A 23,828-nucleotide genomic window follows, 5' to 3' on the forward strand; every position below is an offset into this window, starting at 1 on the left:
GTTGAGCTATGTTTAAATTAGTAATTTATAACGGATATTATACCATTAAAATTAATTTTGAAGGATTAAAAATGTATTTTTAAATAATTTTAAACATTAAAAAGTAATTTTAATAATTTTAAATTTTCTCTAAAACATGTCATAAATCATGAGGATACAACGTTTTGATAGTCTACCAATAATCTTCAATTAGGGTTTTTTATTCTATACAAATTTTCTATAAAAGTACGTGCGCGTGTATATATATATATATATATATATATATATATATATATATGAGGTGTTATATTTAAGAAAGAGTGAAAAATTAGGATTTTCTATTGTAAAAAAATTTAAAGTTCATAGTTGTGTCCGGAATTGAAAGTCTAGAATTAAAAAATTACACTATAATTGTCTAGTAATGACGACCAAATTTAAATTCAAAAAGTTAGTTTCTTTTAATAATTATTGGATTTAAATTTGAAGAATTTTATTTAAACTGTTTTTATTTTATGAAAATATTTTTTAATAAAGAATCAAAATTTGAAATTATATTAAAAATTGTAAATATTATATTTTATGAATATTTTAATATTTATGAAAAAAATCAGCTATTATCAAAATTAAAAAAAAAAAGAATATTATCAAAATATAGGAATTAAATCAATGGGACTCATCCTGAATTTGAGAATATGATTTTGTTCTTTTTTTCTTCTAAATTCCAATTTTCATTCCCTCTTTTACGCGTTTTATTGTTACTTTTCCGTTAATTACTTTTGCATTCTTTAAGGTTTCTCTCTGATTCACAACTTTTTCATTAATTATTTTATATTATAATTTGTTCTTTATTATTGAAATTTTAAAATTGAGAATTATTTACGGTTTAATTTTTTTTTTAAATAATTTATTTTTACTGCATAGCATATATAAATAAAATTTAGGGAAAATTAATCTTAATATATATATATATATATATATATATTTTTTTTTTTTTTTTTTTATTAATTTTTTAAAAACAAAAATAACTCTATTTTTCTCAAATTTCCCATCATCTTTCCCATCTCAATTTCAGTAGTTCAAGTCCATCTCAGTTTCTTATATCGGTCCAAATCCGCAAATATTATCCTCTTTGAAATTTTCCTTTCAGTTTCGTTCTCCAACCTTTTTAAAACACAAATGCCATGAACAGATTTCCACCCCCTTATAAGAAAAAAATGTTTCTCAAAACTTTTTAAAACACAAATGTTAATGAAAAGGTTTCCACGCTCTCCTCCTTGACTGACCCTCCAAACTTTTTAAAACACAAATGCCATGAAAAGGTTCCCACACCCTTGTAAAAAATGTTTCTCCTCCCCGATCTGACATTTTCAATCTTATTTTTCTCGAGTTTTAGTACCATCTGTTGCCTATGTTACAAGGAAAAATAATTTTTGTTCCAATTTTTAATAGTCAAAAGAAAACAACACCAATAACTGATAAATGTGATCTTTTCAACTTATTAAAGTAATAATGAAAATCAAAACCCAGATATCAACTTATAAACATATTAACGTTACAACCAATAGTTATCAATTCAAAGCCAAAAACCCTAAGATTAAATTTCATGACGATTTAAAGGCGAAATAAAATTTTGATTCTCTTTTTCCTTCTCGGGTAGGGGCTGACCATAGGCTATGGTTATATGCATAACTTAACAGCTCCATGAAGCATACTCACAAATTTACAGTCTCTGAAGAACATGCCCAAAAAACAGTATATATCGTTAAGACATATGAAAAAATAACTAAATAACCCAGGTTTCAATCATTACTAATGCTTGTGATGGTTTGTTCATAAGCTTAACACTAAATAATCAGCAAATTTTTGTTACCAAAATTGAAGCCCTTGCTGTATGGCCGCCACCATGGTGAAGACAAGGCTTGGGAAAGCGGGATGATGTGTGATTTTGTTTGTGGATTAGTCATTTCTTTGATACAGATTCAGCTTCTCACAACTTCTTCCCGCCACTCATAGTGTGGGGGGCAAGGAGAAACCGAGCGGACATACCTCTTGTCTGAGGAAACTAATGGCTATGAACTACGACCAACCTGACTTGTTTTACACTGCCAACGGTACTGCTGCAACTTCAGTGTAGGCCACACCCTTAGCTTTCTTTTTTGCGCTACTTTTCGACTTTTTAGATTTCCGTTTCTTGGAGAGAGCCTTATCTTCTGGCTCGTCATGAGTCTCGTTCTGTTCATCGGTATGTTCGTTCGGAAGTACTAAATCTGCTGTTCTAGTCTTCATATCAGTGTCAACTGGGGGCTCGTCGTTAGAGATTTTGGTATCAGTCTCTGGTTGAATCACTGACATTCCAGTCAGTGTGTAGTCCAACAAAAATGAGCTTCTTACAAGCCTGTCTATCCTGCTGAAATGCCTCTGGGAGTATGGGATTAAACCTTCAAGGAGTTCCCCAATACCTTTGATCTGAAAAAATAATAGATATAAGTATTCTAGGAACATCTACATTCAAATACAAACTACAAGATCCTGAATGATAGATGACCAATTTCAAGCACCAAAAGTCAGAGCTAATTAAAACAAAAAAGTCAGAGCTAATTAGTCCATTATGCGTGCACGCTCATATACAGAGAGAGCAAACTTAAAGAAAATGGCCTGGCATAATGCATACTGGAACGACGCATTCCCATGAACTCATTTTCGTTCCTTTGATTAAAGTTTCTAATCCAAGAGAGAAGGGTCCATTTAAAACTACTTCCTAACACATGAACTCTTGTAACTGAACTCCGATTGTATTCCATTACGAATGCGATTCCAACAGCCATCTACCAACACGTTTTTTGTTCGTTTCCAAGCTATTTTCAAAAGAAACATTCTGAATACTAGCCAAACTATGGGACTAGGAAAGGAAATCAAAAAACTAATTTTAGTTTTTAGTTTTTAGATTTCATAAGCTTCATACTAAAAGGAAAGTCATTTGCCAGATAGGATACATTGAAATATCTTAGACGTGTTCCATGTTAAACTTGAAAAGACAGTAGAAGACACACCTCAGTGATCTCTGTTGGGGGAAGGATGCTGAAAGCTCTGAAAAGCACAAATTGTGCAACATGGCAAAGTTTAGGCTTCGTATTCCATTCTCTAAGATATTCAAACAATAGACGAAAGTCTTCCTTTCCAAGAGCACCGAGGGTCTTTCCAACATGATTATCATAGTCGTTCTTGCTGTGGAAACAACAAAACTAAGTACATACCAATGAGGTAAACACATTACACAAAATGTAAAATACTGCTAACCTGCAAAGTTCAGAAAACAGTTCAAAGAGCCTATGTGGCCTACGAAGATCAAAGGCAATTTGAATCGCTTTCGCATAGTCAGCATCAGAAACAGCATTTTCCAGTTCCTGGCCTTTCAAAACACCTTCTTCCTGCATTATCAATGTATGCATACAAAGGCTTAAGATAAGAAGCTTAGGATTCTTTCAATCTCTTAATTTAATGTGCACGCCCAAGACTTATCTGTCATTAGTTCAATGGACAAAGTATTTAACAAGAACACTTATGCTTCGGCTTTTAATTCATTATCTACAAATTATAATAAAACATGGGGGTACTTATAATAAAAACAATTTCAAAAACTTTTGGAAACCATAATCAGACTTTTTCCTTAATCCAAAAAGCCAATAACGTGGCTATAATTATCTCAAGTTTGGATGGTTTTCTGTAAACTCCAACGGAGAATTACAGATTTTTGTATCCGACCTTTTCAATAAATCAATGAATGTCAGCTTTCCATAATAGGCCAATATATTAAAAGTAACCATTCACCATGAATGGATGTGATAATCGACCCGACCTTCACCCACTTGAGCGGGCCATAACTCTCTTAGATGGTCCCGATAGCTCAATAGTCACCTTCCTAGGTGCAATAAATCACAGATTTGGAAAAATAATAAAGCCCCTCCCAGCATAATGCCGAAGGCTCACGGCCACTATCACTCTACGATATGTACACATGCTCAAAGGTCTCTCGGAATGTCAGCTACTTCTAACCTCCTTTCAAACCTCAAGCACCCCATCGCCGGAACAACAAGCACTCTACCCACAGAATGAAACTATATCAATTCCCTGGCAGTTACACCAAGTGACAGTATGGCCGTCAGGTGAGTAATTTATAATTCATGGGAAAGAAGTCCTTTAACGTCAGGGATAACCAATCTAACAATGATAAATCCGCTAGATGTTAGAACCCACAGATCAAATTCAATTCAAACAAGAAAAGAAAATTATTTCTCAATTTTGAGGTTCCATAGATTAAAAATAACAATTTTAAAAAAATATATAGAGCACCATAGACTTGCAAAAAGGTTCCATTTGTCAAAAGATTAAACCATCTTAAATCTTTAATTTCTCTAAACAAAAATGCTGAACTGAATAGATAATAAGATATCCATCTAACCTCTTTTCGAAAAGCTTCCTCTTTATCAAGTGCTGTTGAATCATACCAGAGATTGACAGCAGCATCGCTACCACCTGTAGCAAGCATTTCTGTCTTCTTTCCCACAGCTATTGCCCATATCTGAACACTAAAATGTCGTCAGTAACAAATTTCTTCACCTTATTTTCTTTAGATAGGTGACAATTAAATTGAAACTACATTATTTTCATTCATTGACAGGAAACAGAGAGATAAAGGTTGCAATCTTAAACATAAACCTTAAAAAGTGATCCTCCAATAAGTTCTTACGTCAATATCATTTTAAAAAAAGGTCCACTTATGCGTTTAATGAATCAAAAACGTGGGTATGATATGAAATTGATAAAATTTAAAAGAAAAATAGGATTAGGGCTAGTTGAAATTTATTAATTTTGGCAAAGTTATTAAATGGTTAATTTGTGCAATGGTCAAAGTGATCTTTGTGCAAAACTTTATTTTACTGAAATTAATGAGTTAATGAGATTTTTAAACCTTTTATTTTGTTAAAATTGGTGGGTAAGTTAGCAAAAATTGAACTAGGTTTTAAGGTTATATTTGATGAAATTAAAAGTTTAGTGTCCAAATTGATACAGCCTTCCAAGGGTTTAAGGTTATAGTAAATTGCTCGCCTTGTCTTCATGCTGATCATAGACGGCCATCCGCTCTTCTGTTTTTACTGTCCATAGCATAACTGATCCATCAGCACCTGCAAAAGACGATTACTTGGTTGTGTCAAAAATCTAACTTAGTACACTTTTGATAACTGCCAAACTCAATAGTGGTGGGAATCAATACCGCAAGATACAAGTTGGGTGCCACGAGTAAGAAAAGAAGCCCTCAACACGCTTGACATATGACCTTCAAAAGTTTTCAAGCAGGAACCATCTGATATTGCCCATATCTTAATCGTTTTATCACCCGAAGCAGTGACCACACATTGATCAACCGGAGAAAACTCTACAGACCAAATCCCCCTTTTATGTCCTCTAAGCACAACTACAGATACCAGATCAGGAAGCCTCCAAACACAAGCCGTTCGGTCCTAACAATGAAAAATTAAAAGATGCATAACAAACTAAGGCAGAATTCTTCAGAAGAAAGTGACAAGAAATCAACATAAATTGACAAGATGAAATTTAGAACACAAGCTCTCATGGAAAAGAGTCTATCTTTTTATGACAGTAAAGAGCCAACTAAGTTGTCCATTGTACACCTTGATTTTGGTGAAGCTTGGTGCACATTAATAGCTTACTGAACATTCAAGTACCCAAAATGAAGGCTTTTCAAAAATCCCTCAAGAAGGCTCTGAAAATAACTTAGTAATCAAACCACCAAAAGAAGCTCAAATCCACTACTAGAAGGAAAAGTTGAAGGTCAGAATTGAATTTTAAGTGGCCCTTTTTCGATTATAATTCCGTTTGATTATGCTAGTGTAATATTAAGTATTGCATTAATTCTTCACTGACAGAAAAATCAGTTTCCTTCGAATTAACAATGCTCATCATCCTGTCTTAAAGATTTTAATAAGAATAGATAATTATTAATAGACAAAAAAAATTCTGTGAACGAAAACTAATCAATCTAAATTCTAAAATAGAGACCATACAGTTTAGTAATATAAGATTTTGTTTTCACATATGGGGGTAGAAATTAAATACCTCATCTTTGGGTTGAGGATAAATGTTTTATATGTGCTCAAGTTGGCATAAATATATTAAAACCATCAAGACCAAGAAAAAGCACTCATGTCATTGAATTACAACAATCCAGTCTAATCTAACTAAAACTTTTTATTCATAAGGAAATCAATAATAATAAGCAAAAGAATAAAACATCAGTAATCACTTTTTAATTGTGAAGTCTTCTTTTTTTAATGGGAAAACACATTTCATTGGTTGGAAAATAAGAGAGGAGAAAAACCACCCCCACGTACAAAAGATGGCTCAAGTTTAATTAAAAGGAGAATTTAGTTGCAAAACGATGTTGATGATGTGCCCCAACTAGAAGCCAAATATTTAGCACTCCTAGCGGAGTGTGAATAATTCTGAACTCTCTCACCACTCTCCACTCTCAGAGTTGAAATCAAGAATGCTTATTTCAGAAAGGGTCAAGTATTTCGATATAAGACTGCCGGTGGCAGGACAGAACTTATTTGGAAGTGAGCTGAAATATTAATTAAAAATTACTAACCTGAGAACCACTGCAAACTAAACTGTCATTTGGCGCAACTGCTATGGAATTGATATCCTTGTCATGGGCAGCTACAATGGCTTTAGCTTTCAAATTAAAAGGCTTGTTTGTATCCTCTGAAAGACCATCAAAACTCCACACCTTAAGAGTACGATCACTAAACAAGACAATGATATAAATTAATCTGTCAGCAAGTAACCTAAAAACATTTACACAAAAAGTACAATGGGTATATGCATTTTGTGCAAAACAAAAAAAAAATGGAAAAAAATTGATGGGATAACTAAAGTAACACATTGAACCAAATAACCGAATGGTAATTAAATATAAATGAAGAAACAATAAGTCATTTTTTCTACACATATATTTGCGTCGTGATTTTTTTTGTCAAGAATCAAGGAACTAAAAGAAATTCAGTCAGCAAAACAGATGCCTAGGGTATATTCTAAAATACGGGCCACAACACTTTTCATCAATTCAGTTGAGTAAAACAGAAGCACAGGACTTGAAGGTCCTCAGTCAAGGACTTGATTAGAATAATAAGATTGTCAATAATCAGGGTTAGTTGTGTTTGAAGGATTAAGGATAAACCAGGACACAGTACTAACAAGTTTATTTAAAGAGGAGATTTGATGGAGGGCGATAAATACATCAGATTGAGATCCTGCAAAACCATGACACTGTATCCACGCTGTCCAAAACATACCCCTAATCCAACTCAACCCAACTTGTGTACGAGCCTAGCCACATTCATGTCCTATTCTAAAAAGTAACATGTCACAGTGCCAAGTCTTATAGTATCCGTGTCTACCATGCCTTTTAGCTTCCCATGGTAATCCTATAACCTTCTTAGTTTATATGCTAAGAAAGTCCTTTTTTAAAAGTCCACACACGTTCCATGGTCCAGATTTTAGAGATATCAAAGTTTTTCTGATTAAGCTCACCTAAAGATTCAAACACACAACCTCTAGACACCATAGGCCTTATCCAACAAAGCCACCCCTTGGGGGCACAAAAAACCACACGAATATGGCAAACCAATGAATTGATCATCATGTCATCCGTTTGAGAAATCTCTCTCCAAGTGAACATTATGCACTATCATTAATTAAAAATTGCTAGTCAATGCCTCCATCTACAGAACGCAATTTTAAATGAAAATGAAACAGGCATTCAATAAAATCCACCTACCTACTGCCACTAACAAAGAAGTCCCGTCTCTTCTTTGAAAAAGCAACAGCTCCAACTGCTCCCATGTGACCTACACCAACACCAATGCATGTTTTGCTTTCTGCTTCCCACAACCTAACCTATACAGGAAAATGTATGAGATGGAAGTATACATTTCTTGAAGTTAACCAATCATAAAATAGAAAGTGTTTGACCAACTAATATAATGTGCCAATACATCGTACTCATACGTCAAATTCAGATTCAGGACTAGTTAATCACAGCAAGAATAAAGAGGAATGACCATAAAAATGTGTGTGTGTGTGTGTGTCTACATATATATATATATATATAAAACAAAAAAAGTAAGGAAAATCTTACATGAAGAGAAAAGAAAGATAAGCAAGTTCATCTGAAACAGGGAATTGACAACTTACATTGTTGTCTTTACTTCCAGTGACAATAAGTGTAGTTCCCGAGCTTGATACACAGGAGTCAAGACAAAGAACTATATCCGTATGACCAGCCAATATGAATGAGCATGACATGGAAGCAACATCATAAACTCTGATCTGTAAACATCCAGATTTTATTCATTTAACGATCAAGATGTCCATATAGATGTCAATTTAATCAAAGAGAATAAGTAGTCCATCATATCTAAATGCAATGGTGGTGAAAATGGATTATCTAAGGGTAGCTGCAGCCAGGATAGCTATAGAAACAGTACTGTCATCAAACAGAAATGGGAAAATCTATCACATACAAGCCTAGTTCAGGACATTTGTCCATAAATAAGTCATCAGGTGAGCACCCGTTAAAGATGGCTCACTAGTTTCCACAAACTGACATATGGAAATTGAGAGACCCTTCGCTTAGTCAGGCCCCTCCATAACATATTAAAATTTGAGATTCACAGGATCAATAAAGTTAGCAAACAAAAGACCTTAATTAGGAAGGAAGAGTAATTTACATGTTCAACATTGGTAGCAACTGCAAGAAATTGTTCATCATCGCCCAAAAACTTCATGTCCACGATCTCTTCATTATAACCTATCAGCCTTTTGCTTGTAGTCAAACTTATTTCGCCTTCCAAGGTTTTCACTGGAGAATAAAAAATAAACTGCTGATCAGCTGTCACACAAAGCAATCCTCGATCTGAAGGCAACAAGACAGCAGCAGTGAAGCCCCTGTTCTGTTCATCCATCTTGGTAGAAACATCTGAGGACTTTTGCTCAAACAAGCAAACTGCACTGAAAATGTAGTTTTTGATGTAAAAACATTCATAATACAGGGGGAAAAGTGTCAAAAAAAGATTTACCATCCATATGCATACTAGGCGATATCATGTGGCATGCAAGCAATAGTACAACATTACAAATGATTGTAAAAACACATACAGAATAAGTTTTATGAAAAAAAACAAATTAAGAAGTAAACGCACAACTCACTATTATCCTTTCGGCTAACATTTATTATATTAAGGCATGTGGTCAGGAGAAATCATTTATTACACCCCAACCTGTACTCTCTTCTTGTCAATACAAGTGTTTCTTCATACATATGGTAAAATAAAATAACAAACAGACAATCAAAGCGTGGAAGAGCAATTATATGATATTTGAAACTATACCTCTCAGAACTCCATAGACGTACAACCCCACGTTCTCCAACTGTAATAAAGTAGATTTCAGAGGACACGCTAGTTTCCTTTCTTTTTTGACTTAAAGAACCAACACATGAAGCAAAATCTGATCCAGATTTAATAACAAGAACAGCTTCAAGGACTTCATAAGTTAGGACAGTCTTCTTGCAGGTATAATTACGCAGGTTCCACACATTCACAACCTGAAATCATGATGTTATTGCTTGTCAGCTCGTTCCAAGGAATTTTGCAAGACCACAAGCATTATATTAGTATATAACTACCACTCAGTAAGGAAGCATCTCAGGAAAATTCCAAATTAGCAATTCATACATTCGTAACTATTAAATTAACCACAGCCAGAACAAACAAATACAAAAACTTTGTACTTAACATCTGCTGTAATTATCTAAAACTAAAAACTAACCATAGCTAGAACTGACAAGTATAAACCTCCTTTTCGTACTCATCATTCATCATTTTTTAATTTTATGTTGAAGAGTGTTTGGACCATCTTACGTGTATCTCAACTAATTTTACAAGGCAACCACCTAACTCTACCATATATAGTTGTTAAGGAATCTCATAGGATATTACATGCTACCATAGTTTGTATCATCTACTTCACTTTTTTCATTGACCTTGATGAGTGTGAGGCCAACTATGGGTGGTGTACTCCTCATTCATCAATGAAAAGTTGATACATTGAAAGACATGGGCTATCCCTGAAACTCCTATCCACATCCTCCAAATTCTACTGCTTCTATTCATCCAAGTCTACCACTAGGTTGCCAGACCAATTTCTCCGTAAAAGCATTTTGTTTCCTTCAAATAACCCACGAACCCAATGGAATTTACACTAGTAAGATGTCAACTTAAGGTCAATAATATTATAGATAATTGATTGACCACCAATAATAGCAACTCTTGTTCAATACGCTGCAGCTGATACTTTCTCCTTTTTCAGGACTCTGAATAAAGTTGAGTCCAGTGCAACGGGCAGTGAGGTGGTGCAGGTCCACAATTCCCTAAAAGGTAAGCTAGTAACTGCAAGCTCTAATTTACGCCTGACCATAGGCGGTTCATCATCAGACAGAGATTTATGCTTAGATGTCCAGATTTCTAGTCTATGATTTGGCAAATCAAAAATAACAACAATTGTTCAGCCATACAATAGCATATCAACATTTGAATAAATATCTGTTTACACAGCAATAGTAGAAACTTTTTTATGCATTGTGGCAGCCTCGGTTATACAAAGTAGAATTATAGAGTGCAGGTTGCAAAATCAATAAAATTAAAACAAAAAAGCAACCACACATAATTCAACTTGAAAAGGAGAAAAATAACAAGAAACATATATATGTGGCTGATCAGCACAGTAAATGGTACTTAAAGGGAAGACACAAATTTTGAAAAATAATAAAATAATAATTGGAAAGGGAAAGGGAAGGACGAGAGAAGAAATAAAGCCTTGCCTTATCTCTTCCAGCACTTAGTAAGGTCCAACCATCTTCAGATATAGCAAATGATGTCACAGTTGACTCGTGACCAAGTGTAGCAATGCACTTCTTAGACATAAGATCCCAAACTCGAACACTCCCATCCTCACTTCCAGAGAAAAGCTAAAATACAAAGGCCAATCTCAGTAATTGTAAAAAGTACAACCAATAATAAATTGGAAAGAGAAGGCATCCTATCAATCATGTTATTTCTTGATAAACTGAACTCAAACAATTTGAAGGCAGAACTCATAAGTGATACTAATTTTAGCGTTTTTATGGCATTTTCAAATATAAAAGGATTATATGAATGAGGACACAAACAAAGAACGCATAGATCACATAATATCATTTCACAACCATAAAATTAGAAAACGTAATAAGGTAATACTAAATAGGCTGTTGAGTCCTATACATAAGAAAGAAAACGTCGACCAAAAGCGATAAAATTGAGGAATAAATGTAATAGTTGTTGGAATCAGCTTTGGACACAAGAAGGGAACAACCATGAGACGGCATCTCCTTTAGTATTTGCAACTCTTCTCTAAATAAAAGATAAATTTCATTAAAATCTGTAGCACATAAATCCATTCCTCTAAAATAACGAGATGCCATTTGCTCACCCTTGACAAAGACTATGGTCCACATAACTTTTCTAATAATTCAATATCTAACCACAATCAACATTCGAGTAAAACATTCCCCTTTCAACCTACTTTCTTCGAGTAGCATCTGTAATAGTGAATGATAAGCGGCGAGGATATTTATAACAATTTCCTTTACAATGCATCAGATTACAGAAAGTCAAAATAGAAGTTTTCTGAATCTGATACTTACCAATTGTTTGTTAGGATCAGGATGAAATAGAATGCTAGAAACGACCCCTTTGTGACCAGTGAAGTAATGAGTACAGAAGCCACCATCGACATCCCAAACAAGGACTTTCCTATCAGCTCCTGCTGTAGCTAACAATCCCCCAGATAAATGGCAACTCATACCCATCACAGGACCATCATGCCCCTATTTGAAGTCAAAAGACAAAACAAGGAAACAAACAATGAAGTGGAAAGCATCAGTCCCTCACTACTACCAATATGTTCATTCAGTTTGATGCCAAAAACATTATTGAAGATAAAAGGAAAAAAATGCAGGATAGAAAAACAGCATATTAATTCGATAATTCTGTCTTCAAAGAAAAAAATAAAGGAATATGTTTAATTCATAAGGAAGTCAAACATTCCCATAGGTCGAACATCCACTGTCAAGAACCACTTAGAAGTTGTAATCCTAAAATTATAAACTTCCTACTTTACTTCATACTCAATTCTAGAAAATTGAGGTTCAACCAGGTACATAGAGGTACAATTCCCATATCATTTACAAGGTATAGTAAATTATAATCTTTAATTTTTGAAAATCTAGGTATACAAATTAGAGAGGATAATTTAAAATATTAACTTTCTATACAGTTTTTTGATCTTTTTAAGACTAACAGTTGAGAATCCTCCCCCCCCCCCGGTGTTTATAGTCGCAATAACCAACTTGACACGTTCATTTAAAAGCAGAGGGACCAAATTAAGCTTCCATTAGTTAAACCATCCCTCAATACTCAAATAAAAACACTAGATGAACTTCAATCCCTTATTTACCTTCCAAGACCGAACACACTTCATAGTCGAGAGGTCCCATACTCGAATCTGCCTGCTGTGGCCCGCAGAGAACAGCAATTTATCATTCGGACTTAATGCTAGAGCAGTGAACACCTCAGACTCGCCACCTTCCACAGTCGACCGAATGGCCGCAGTGTCTGCATCGACGATCTTTATCGAGTCGCCACAAGCACAGGCGATGAAAGAAGCGTCTGATGATACTACAAAAGCCCCGCCTTCGTAGAACTGTTGAAGGAATGGAACACAACGGTAGTTCTTCTTGAAGGGAGGAGTCGCCATTGGAGGCAGAGCAATACGAGAGAGAACACAGGGTTTTGGAACGGTGAAGCGAGGCTAGGGTTTAGGGAGAATTATAAACGATTGAAGTACTCAAAATTTCAAACTTTTATCTATAAATATTTTTATTTTTATCACTTATCTTAAACGGTAAGAAGACATTTTTATATTTACCGAAATATAATATTTAAAAAATATATTAGTTATGAAATATATTTTAATATTATATTTATATTTTTTTTATCGGTAGATATTAGTTGGTAGCTTGTATTCTATTTAAATGTTATGAATATTCCTGAGAATACACATTTTCGATTTCAATTTTATTTATATTCTTCATTCTTAACCATATTTTAAAATTTAAATTAAATATATGTAATAGGTTATATAAAATTATAGGATATTATAAAATAATAATTATACAAATTTTTATCATAAAACATATTAAATAAATTGATTAATAAGAGTTTATAATCAACTTAATATCAATTAAATAACTATATTTATGTTATTGCTATATAAATATATTATATTAAACACATTTTCGCGTTTCTTCGATCTCCATACTTAGCATACGCTCTTTGATTAAATTTGAAGTATTTTCTTTTTTTATTTTAAATATTTAAAATCTTATTTATAAACGACGGTTTGAAATGACTTCTAATGTTTGTAAGTACTTAGAAAAATCAACACATGTTCTAATTATGTTCGGTGACCAATTTTTCCAAAAGGCTCGACATAATTACAACTTTTCTTCAACTCCCAGTTCTAGGTTCTCTATCAAAATTCATGTACTTTAACCCTTTTGTCTCGTGCCTGCGTTCTTCTTTGTCTCTGGACTCGTGTTTCTTATGCTATGGTTGATAGTACAATTGAGTAGTCGTAACTCGTGAGGTGAAATTTATTCTTTTAAAAGAAAAGGTAGAGTCATTATAATAATCACGACATGCATGTAACATTATCAAGATAGAAATCCTTATTTTATTAAGTATTTGGCTGATTGACAAGTTCATAAGCAATAGAAATCTCTATCCTTATTAAATAAGCACCTTGCAATTTTAAAGATCATTTGATCGATTTACTTTGAATACGACATCTTAAAATAAACGTGCGCATCGAGGTACATGTTCTCAATCGAGGTACAAGTTGATTCAATAACAATCAATAAATAAAATATAGGGTTTCATTATATATGAAAATTACAAAGAGAGAATATACAAGGCAGATAATTTGATACCATTATCCATCATAAACTTGTGATGGACACATAAAAATGGAAGATTTTCTTCCTACACTTTAATTAAGAGGTTGTCATTGACTTTCATAAGATCAGGCCTTCAGTTATGTTCAAAAGCTAATATTCTAAACAAAACCATTGGTCCTTAGATATCATTTCCAAAAAAATAGTAAAAATAAAAATAAAAATAAAAAAGAGACCCCAATTATATTATAATAGAACATCAAAATGAACCTAATAATAATGCACAAATTATAAATAAAAATTGGGAAAATCTTAATTAATTTTGTTGGGCAGGCAGGATCTGTGGTCAACATGAAACCCCACCTTTTCAAAATCCACCATCAATTTGATAAGTTTCTTGTTGCTTATCCCTTGTTGATATACAACAGATTCCTCCAAACTGCACCAATAATAAAATAATTTAATTAAATGTTGTGAATTCCCAAACGAAACTGAAATATCTAGAACAAAATTTCATAATCTATCTTCAATTATTATAGTAGCTACAATAAAGGCTTTGAATTTTCAATTTGCTTCACTAAATTCTATGTCACATTACAAATTTTAAACTAATTAATGTATTAGGTATAAAGTTCATAATTTTATCTTCGAATGTCAAATTGTTCAAACACAAAATAAAAAAAACCCATTAAGCTGTTGAACACAATTTTAAAAGTTCATCAAATAGATATAAATTCAGAAATTATCAGAAATAATGAACTAAGCATGTAATTTAATAAGGGTGATGTGGCTGAATATAAAACCGCAGAATTGAAAAGGGGGAGAGCAGGAACCTGGAATGAGAGAAAGCTTCAGAAGAGGGCGGTAATAGCATGTGGGCGAGTGTAAGAGCTTCCTCATGAGAGTTAATGATATTATTGAAGCATAAATATCGACCGTAGGATGAGACATCTTCAAGTACGCATATATGAGCATCAACTATGAACTTGAGATCTACGGTCACCAACAGCCCATCTTCGTACATCTCAGCCGCTCCTTTCAAATACGGATTATTGATCGTCAAGTCGTGGCCCATTACCAGCCCTCCATTTATGGTCACCATATTCACCCCACGATCCATTGCCAGGGCCCACGCGGTTTTCTCCGCTAGGGTTTTCGATAGAGCGTGCCACAGCTGTTCAAAACCCCACAACAGTTAGAATGGTAAAAAGAAAAAAAAAAGGGGAAATAGGGGGTGGTTTAGGGGTAAAAAGGAAAAGTTACCTTGAACTTCTTGCAGAGATTGACGTCGCTCCAGTGGCGTTCGTCAACGTCGGACGACATCGTTTTGATGCCGTCACGCCAAATTACCGCAGTAACGGAGGAGGTGAAAATAACTTTCTCGATGGTGTCCGTTTGGGCACATGCTTCCAGAACATTATGAGCTGCTCTTACTTCAATTTCCACCATTAATTCCTGCCACCCAAACAACACGCCTTTATTCATCACATATTGTCCTTTTAATAAATAAATTGATATTGAATTTGGAGTAATTTGAAATGTCATGAAAGTGGTTTTTATTAATTTCAAATTCAATTCTAAGCATTTGTTTAACCTTTAAAACTAATTTTGACGATATAAAAATATAAAACTAAATCACATTAAACTAATCATAATTTTGATGATATGAACAATACTTCAAACCTGAAATTATTTATAGAAGTGTTTTTAATATAAAAGTAAATCACATTAAATTAATCATAATTTTGATGATATGAACAATACGTTAATGAAATTATTTATAGAAGTGTTTTTAATTTCTTTACAGATCTTGAACAAAGGAAATCATCTTAATCCGACTACTAATTTAACACCATGTTCAGTTATCCAACGAATATATTTCCTGAAAAAAATTCATGTAAAAAAATTCCATTAAAAGGTGAAGTTCCAAATCTGTTGAACTAATATGAACAATGTTTCAAAAGCTCTAGACGAACTGAAAGATCAACTAAATTTTAAGTATATCAAAATATAATAAGATTTATGCTTAATTCATATCATGATTAATATAGTAACGAACAAAAATGAAGTATGGAAAAACGATCGGTGACTGCAAAATTCCTATACTAAAACAGGAAGCAAAATTCCTTTCTAGAGAGAGAAAGTAGAGAGAGAGAGAGAGAGAAGAAAAGTTACATCGTAGGTGGAATGATCAGGAGGAGGTTGAAAGGAGTAGAACAAAGCGGAGCATCCTTTAAGAGCGTTCATAATGCTATGATAATCCAACGGATCCGAACGGCAAACCTTCAATTTGTTCGTATTTCCCTTAACACACTGCAATTCCTCTACAACACGCCACAAAATCAAACGCACATTTCAGCAATTACGACGAAATCAAAACCGAAATCAGATTCAGATTCACGAGAAATTAAGAATCACAATAGCAAAACTCATTTCGATTCAATTCAATTCTTACCGTGATTCTGAACAGAGGCATGAACGTTATAGCCTCTCTGCAACAGCGCAGCCACCAGCGCCGAGCCTGTGCCACTGGAAGCGTCCATTACGCAGACGGTCTTAGCGGCGGGAGCCATTAGAGAGAGAGAGAGGAAAGGAAGGAGGAGAAAGGAAGTGGAGGAGTGTTAGAGAAAGGGGGAAAAAGGGATTTGGTATATAAAGAAAGAAAAAAAAAAAGAAAGGGCATTGAAAGAGGGTGGTGATTTAGTTGGGGAGTTGGAGGTTAAGAGCTGAATTTTCTTCAATTATTGTATTTAATCATAACAACATTTAACAAATTAAATAAAAAAAAATAATAATAATAATTTCACGGGTTTCGTTGACATTCCAACCTCCAACATTTTGATCGAGATATAAATAAATTCATTCATCGAAGTTATTCACTGATATCGAACATTTTATCAAAGTTATCAATGTTTTAAAACAACATACTTCAACCGATTCATTTATGGTAATATTTTTAACTTTTTTTTTTTTTTTAAAGAACAATTCTCGGTCGAATCTTATTTTAGTTTAGTAATAATAGAATAAGATCGAGCTAACAAAATAACAAAAAAAAAAAACACTACGAACCTCTTCGATCGAAGTTGAAGTGTTTTCTTTATGTTTATTGATATTCGTCGACAATGTAAGTAGAGATGTCTAATGAGCCAGACTATTTTACTGTCTCTATCTTTACCATCTATTTCATTCTCTATTCCCGTAAAAAAAAATTTATTTATTTTTACTACGATTTTGGCGAAAATTACTTAGCTGTAATTTTTTCCTATTTATTATTTTTTTTTAAAAAAATAGTTATTTTAAAGCGATATAATATTGATTAAAAACCGTACAAATAAAATATATAAGGCAACTTAATTTCTAAAAGAATCAAAATTTAATATAATAACATAGTTTTTAATAATTAAAAAAAATACTAAAAATAATAATTATTTTTTTTAATAAAGCCAGAAGAGATATGTGTCAATAATATATTTATATTAAACGGAGACGGGCGGGGGTGGGGAATATAATCCCGTCCCAATTTATCTAATATGGGAAAAAATGTTCCTCACTCCCTCTCTCATTCATCGTCTAAACGGAGAATCTCCTCCCCGTTTGAGGCAGGTCTTCATAGGCAACATAGACATCTTTAAACGTGAAGTTCTGCACAATTTATAATGAAGAAATAAATTTGACACAAAAAATTCTTCTTAGATTGTACGATTATAGACGTCTACCGTTCACATCCAATACAAAGTCAAATACGCCACTCGATCGTAGACCTACCTTTATTACATTAACTCCTCTAAATATAATAGATACCTTGACTCGAATAGACACACGTTTTTGGGTTGGTCGAGTTGGCTACCATAATGAACCAAAAAGAGTTCACAATCAGCCTAACTCGCCTAACTCGACCTTTATTTTTCGGTTAGATTGACTTAGGTTGTCCGGTTGTTTAATTATTTTCTTAATTATTTATAATACATGTTATATTAATAGTTAAATTTTTGCAAAAATTTACCACTAACATAACAAACGTGAGATGGAACACTAATAATTCTAACAGAAAAATATTAAAAGTTCTCAAATTCATTAGTTCATAAAACACGCATTAATCCATAACAATATAATCACTGTAGTTAAATTCTTAAACGTCTAGTTCTATTAGATTTGCATAACAATAATTAGACCAAAACATCGAGCACAACGATAATCAACATCATAATCATGAGCATTAGTTATTCGACGACGACAACCTAGACAAGTTCGACCGAAAAGAAAGAGAAAGGGAGTTGTGACTGGTTCGACGGTCTATTCCCTCTTCATATTATTTTCTAAAAAAAAAACTAAACTAATACCAAAATCTTTATAGTCCGAAATAAAATAAATATAACAGACCAAGCCCACCGCTAGCAGATATTGTTTACTTTAGCCCGTTACGTATCGTCGTCAGCCTCACGGTTTTAAAACGTATCTACTAAGAAAAAGTTTCCACACTCTTGTAAGTAACGTTTCGTTTCTCTTCAACCGACGTAGGATCAGACAATGAACCTAACCACAAACTTCAACGATACTTTTCAATAATTAATTAAGACATTAATAAATATTTAGCCATTTTTCTTATAAAAAAATTTAATCATTAAAAAGAATCAAAAGTTGATTCATGAATGTTCCAAAAGTAGCGTTGACTTTTTTTATTATTGTAAAACACAATAAAACATTAAATAAAAAGAAAGAAAACAAGAGAAAGCCAAACAGGATAAGGTAATTAAAACAAATGATATATTTTGACTTTTGGTCCTTTTTTTTTTTCTCTATTTGACCTAATTTTTCAAGTATTTGACATATGGGGTTTTTTAATTTTTATGTTTAAGGCGGACAAGATTGCTGGAAAAATAAAAATATATGTAATATTGACGACGTATAAAATATCTGTCGTTGAATAAAGTCAACTGGTTCCATAATTTTTGTCACACCTAAGTAAACGAAGGATACAGGAACGAGCACCACATTCAAATGAGAGTGATATTGAGGATATGAGGACTAAAATTAAACGAGTTGTGCTTTGAACAACATGAATAATTCTATGTTAGATGACCTTCTAAGAAATTTCATATGGGAAGAACAGTGACCATGTCGGAAGAGATGTAGGAGAATAACAGAGTCATCAGGTGTTGAATTTCGAATTTTGAATCGTGATAAAAATTCTAAGCATGGATCGTTACAATTTCTGTCTGGATCTTTGAAATTATTTTTGTTATACAAACACTCGAACTCGATAAGAAACCTATAAAAATCGAATTAAATCGATAAAAATTTAAAAATTTGAAGTGAAAATGGATAAATTAAGGATGTTTTTTTTGTTCATAGGAATTGCAATAAATAATTGATGGGGTAGAAACAAGGAGCTGGAGCCAGCAAGATTTAGGTCAGACAGAGACAAGTAGGGTTGGAAGTCTCACCTTTGACTCACACTGGATTTTCCTTTTATGCCAGCCAATTCCAGCTCGTTGTCTCTCGTTTGTCACCGTCGACATCTTTTTAAATAAAGAGACAACGATTATGTGTCACTTGTTCTAATTCAGTGAGTTATTCATCTGTGTAAAATCATACTTCACGGACAGTTAAGACATATGGTCGAACCTCAAATCATGTTTCGAGAGAAAATGTTTTAGAAACCGTGAGCGGGGATAATCGTCGAAACTAAACTGAAAGAAAGTATTGTGAAATGGAGTTTGTAACGTCCCCCTCCAACCTTTTTATGCCAGCTGATTCCAGCCAACTGTCTCTTACTTGTCACAGTTGCAATCTTTTTAGAAAAGGTACAACTATTATGTGTCGTTTACTCTAATTCATTCAGTGAATAAGTCAACTGTGTAAAATCATACTTTAATAATGAATAATGAATAGTAATAAGTATATATGTATTTAAGAGACTATGAGTTGCAAGCTTTCATACCAAATGGGCAAAGGTCTAATAGAATTTGGTACCCATTTGGTCCCCGTCGTGTGATGTCCCATATTGGTTGGGGAGGAGAACAAACCACCATTTATAAGGGTGTGTAAATCTTCTCCTAACTGACGCGTTTTAAAGCCTTGAGAGGAAGCCCGAAAGGGAAAGTCCAAAGAAGACAATATCTGCTAGCGGTGGATCTGGGGCGTTACAAATGGTATCAGAGCCAGACATTGGACTATGTGCCAGCCTTCTCGCTCTTCCTTGAAGAGAGGGTAGACACAAGGCAGTGTGACAGTAAAGACAATGAGCCCCAAAGGGGGTGGATTTGGGGGCGGTCCCACATCGATGGGAGGAAGGAAAGAGTGCCAGCGAGGTTGTGATGTCCCACATTGATTGGGAAGGAGAACAAATCACCATTTATAAGGGTGTGAAAACCTTCCCCTAGCAGACGCGTTTTAAAGCTTTGAGGGGAAGCTCGAAAGGGAAAGCCCAAAGAGGACAATATCTGCTAGCGGTGAACCAAAATATTTAAGATTTGAATGGTTTTAGAGATGATCGTTTGGATCGGGGCCTTATGATTAGTGTTAAAGCTAGTAGAGTATCACGAGTCGGTTCTATAATCCAAGTTGTCTAACGTAAATTTATACAAAGTATTATATTAGTAAACTCATCGTCGGAGGGAAAGCCCGACAGAAAAAACCCAACGGGATCCCTCTTCCTCCTCGTGGACATCTCTATCCCTGTTTTGACCGACCAATCATCTTCTTTTACTTCTCAATTTCAAATTTAAATTTAAATAAAATATACTTAAAAGAAATAAAGAAATAAAAGTTATAATATTTTTTAAATACCAATACAACTAGAAAATTTAGTTAAGTAATTTTTTAAAAATTAAATGAGATATTCAAACTTAATTGAGTTATAAATGAAATAATAAATGTATAGAAGACTTAAATAAAGAAAATATTTAAATAAATTGTAATATGTCTATAAATACTTCATGATTTAATTGCAAGACAACTTTTTATGTTATTTAAAAAGCAATAAAAATAACAAATATGACAATTAAATTTAAACATTATCTTTATTTTTTTTTTATTATTATTATTTATTAATGATGCCTATTTAATAAATTTGACTTATATAACATGTGTGAACATAAAGTTCAAGAAGCGTTAATTTCAATTATACGTTTAAATTTAGGTCACTAAACTAGGGTCGCGGACCGACCATAGAACCTTGTTCAATAAGTGGAACGCATTGGCTTTCCGCTATCCGGTGGGACAATAAGAGTCGGAGAAGGTCAATCACTCATTCTTAAAACCAGCATTCTTAAGACCAAAGAGGCGGGCGGAAAATGGGGAAAAGCGTTCTAGGAGTCATAATTTTGTATCTAATAGATCATTAAACTTTCAATTAAAATTTAAAAACGGATATATTCCATACAAAAATAAAAATTTAAGAGTGTATTCGATATAAAATTAAAAGTTCAGAAATCTGTAAAAACTTTTACCTCCTCTATCACAAATCGAAAAGTCGAGAAATTAAAGTTGTTCAATCAGTTCTTCGATTGAACATATGATTTGGGTTGAAAACATGGAACGTTGTTGTACTCTTAAACCTCAACTTGTGTTGGCGGCGGCAAGTTGTGATATCATAATCATAATAGTAAATATAATGAGTTGAGTTAGTTTAGTATGAAACTGATAGCAACCTGTCACGCTAGCTTCATCATTAATACTCAAACAAGTTGCTTTATAGCTCACAAAATCTTCAAGATTAGCTTTTGTTTGATATCTACTTTCAACTGTATCTTGCCTTTTGCTGCATTTGATTGTGTGTTACTCCTCTTTTTTTTTCGGTCGTTTAAGCTCTGATAGATGTCTTTAACCGTCTTACTGGTAGAAAGTTCAATGAATTTATCCTCTATCACTTCTCTTCATTCAAGTCATGCTTCGTGATCCAGAGCTTAAGGTAGTTCGAAAGTTTTGGACGTTAGTGTAATAACTCAAGCCCACCCTAACAGATATTGTTTTCTTTGAACTTTTCATTTCGGACTTTCTCTCGAGGTTTTTAAAATGCGTCTGACAGGGAGATGTTTTCACACCCTTATAAATAATGCTTCGTTCTCCTTCCCAACCAATGTAGAATCTCACAGTTCACTTCCTTTCGGGATCCAGCATCCTCGCTGGCACTCGTTCCCTTCTCCAATCGATGTGGGACCCCCCAATCCACCTTATTTGTAACGGCCCAAGCCTGCCGTTAATAGATATTGTCCTCTTTGAGTCTTCCCTCTCGGGCTTCCCCTCAAGGTTTTAAAATGCATTTGCTAGGGAGAGGTTTTCACACCTTCACAAAGAATGCTTCGTTCTCCTCCCTAACCAACGTGTGATCTCATGGTTAGTGGTTCTACTTGTTTCGTTTTCATGACTCGTTCTTGAGGTCAATCTGACATATAGTTTAGTTAAATCTATCAAAACATTCATTTCAATATCAATCGTTAACTCGGTACCTCTTTCTAGAGAGAATAAATATCACTGTATAAGAAAATCGTTAATGTTTGAGACGAACCGAATTAGCGCTTCTTAGATCAAGCTAGGCAAGTTACAAACTCAAAACCAATTAGAGTTTGGACTTTTCCTCTTCTGTATCTTGTTCTTCATGAGACATCCCATGTGCTCTTAACTCTCTCTTTTGTACCTTTGATAAGGAAAATGTAACAGTTCAAATCCACCGTTAATAGATATTATTCGTTTTGGCCTATTACGTATCGTTATCAGTCTTACAGTTTTAAAACGCGTTTATTAAGGAGAGGTCTCCACACCCTTATAAGAAATACTTCGTTTTCCTCTTCAATCGATGTGGGATCTAATTGAAAAACAATCGTCCCGCAAGCCTAACTCATAAGCCACAATAAAGAAAAGAAAAAATTTATTCAGCTTCACGTAGACACCTGACTAGGAGGAAGCTTGAAGAAGAATGAATGGTTCTAGAGCTGGTAACGTAAAAAGAGAGTACGTTGTGACCTCCATGTGCCTTTAGATAGAAAGCGACATGTGAGTGGCACCCATTGGACTACATAAAGGTCGAAACTACAAATGTCATGATATGACTAAGGAAAATAACGTATCATAAAACATAAGAAGAAGAGTGGACAAGATTGACGAACTACCGTATAAAAAATATTAGAAGCAATGGTGGTGTCAAGGTTGTTAGCGACGGACTTAATGGAGGTTAGATGGACCCCATGCCACAATCTCAAAAGACACGATTTGACGAGTGGCTCTAGAGTTAAACCCGTATAAGGGAACTATGAACACTTACCAAACTTAGGACGTTCTACCTTGTTGATGCTCCTTGTCAAAATGACGTCCACTCTTGCTAAAACAAAAAATGTTTTAGAATGTATTCTAGGGATAGACATGGTGTCGGTTCTCCACCATCCCAAGATCTCTAGCCTAAGTGAGCCACCTCATGTGTGCATGGTGAGAGTGAGCATTGCAAGATAAGTGTCTTGGGAGACTTCCTTTGAAAATGTTAAGGACAATGGCTCACACGGGTGTGCCAACATTGCACCCTATCCTTTGAGGAGGTTAAAATATACGGTTGATTTAAATTGATTAAAAATGATTTATTTGTCGTGTTTTTAAAAAGAATATAACAATATTAAGTTACATACTAAAAATAAAGATAACAATATTAAATCTATAATTTAAGACTTAAATTCACTAAAGACCACAAAAAAAAAAAAAAAAAAAAAAAAAAAAAAAAAAAAAAAAA

General features: G+C 33.7%; 2 protein-coding genes across 3 annotated transcripts in view; both read right to left on the reverse strand.

Moving 5' to 3' along the window:
- Positions 1–12,991, reverse strand: part of LOC111448362 (transducin beta-like protein 3) — a 28,466-nt gene extending 15,475 nt beyond the window's left edge. Inside the window, exons 1-14 of one of the 2 annotated variants that reach the window (XR_002711424.1) lie at positions 12,613–12,991; positions 11,801–11,983; positions 10,940–11,086; positions 9,450–9,664; positions 8,790–9,069; positions 8,254–8,388; positions 7,838–7,956; positions 6,647–6,803; positions 5,252–5,498; positions 5,086–5,162; positions 4,439–4,558; positions 3,277–3,407; positions 3,030–3,204; positions 2,008–2,445 (exon numbers count right to left, since the gene is read on the reverse strand). Coding sequence is in view for 1 of the 2 variants with exons in the window: in XM_023087918.1 (XP_022943686.1) it covers positions 2,077–2,445; positions 3,030–3,204; positions 3,277–3,407; positions 4,439–4,558; positions 5,086–5,162; positions 5,252–5,498; positions 6,647–6,803; positions 7,838–7,956; positions 8,254–8,388; positions 8,790–9,069; positions 9,450–9,664; positions 10,940–11,086; positions 11,801–11,983; positions 12,613–12,912 (2,655 nt within the window). In the remaining variant the exon portion in view is untranslated. Of the gene's footprint in view, positions 1–1,661; positions 2,446–3,029; positions 3,205–3,276; positions 3,408–4,438; positions 4,559–5,085; positions 5,163–5,251; positions 5,499–6,646; positions 6,804–7,837; positions 7,957–8,253; positions 8,389–8,789; positions 9,070–9,449; positions 9,665–10,939; positions 11,087–11,800; positions 11,984–12,612 lie in introns of those variants that run through there. The other variant, XM_023087918.1, reaches the window with a different exon arrangement.
- A 1,081-nt stretch (positions 12,992–14,072) lies between these two features.
- On the reverse strand, positions 14,073–16,760 carry LOC111448182 (cinnamoyl-CoA reductase-like SNL6). Its single transcript, XM_023087641.1, has 5 exons — positions 16,566–16,760; positions 16,286–16,434; positions 15,374–15,565; positions 14,944–15,284; positions 14,073–14,549 (listed from the first exon to the last, which is right to left on the reverse strand). The coding sequence occupies exons 1-5, from the start codon at positions 16,681–16,683 to the stop codon at positions 14,423–14,425; spliced, it is 927 nt and encodes a 308-aa protein (XP_022943409.1). The 5' UTR covers positions 16,684–16,760; the 3' UTR covers positions 14,073–14,422.
- Between the last annotated feature and the right edge of the window lie 7,068 nt (positions 16,761–23,828).

This window comes from Cucurbita moschata, unplaced genomic scaffold (genome assembly GCF_002738365.1).
Source record: "Cucurbita moschata cultivar Rifu unplaced genomic scaffold, Cmos_1.0 Cmo_Scf00010, whole genome shotgun sequence".
Classification (NCBI taxonomy): domain Eukaryota; kingdom Viridiplantae; phylum Streptophyta; class Magnoliopsida; order Cucurbitales; family Cucurbitaceae; genus Cucurbita; species Cucurbita moschata.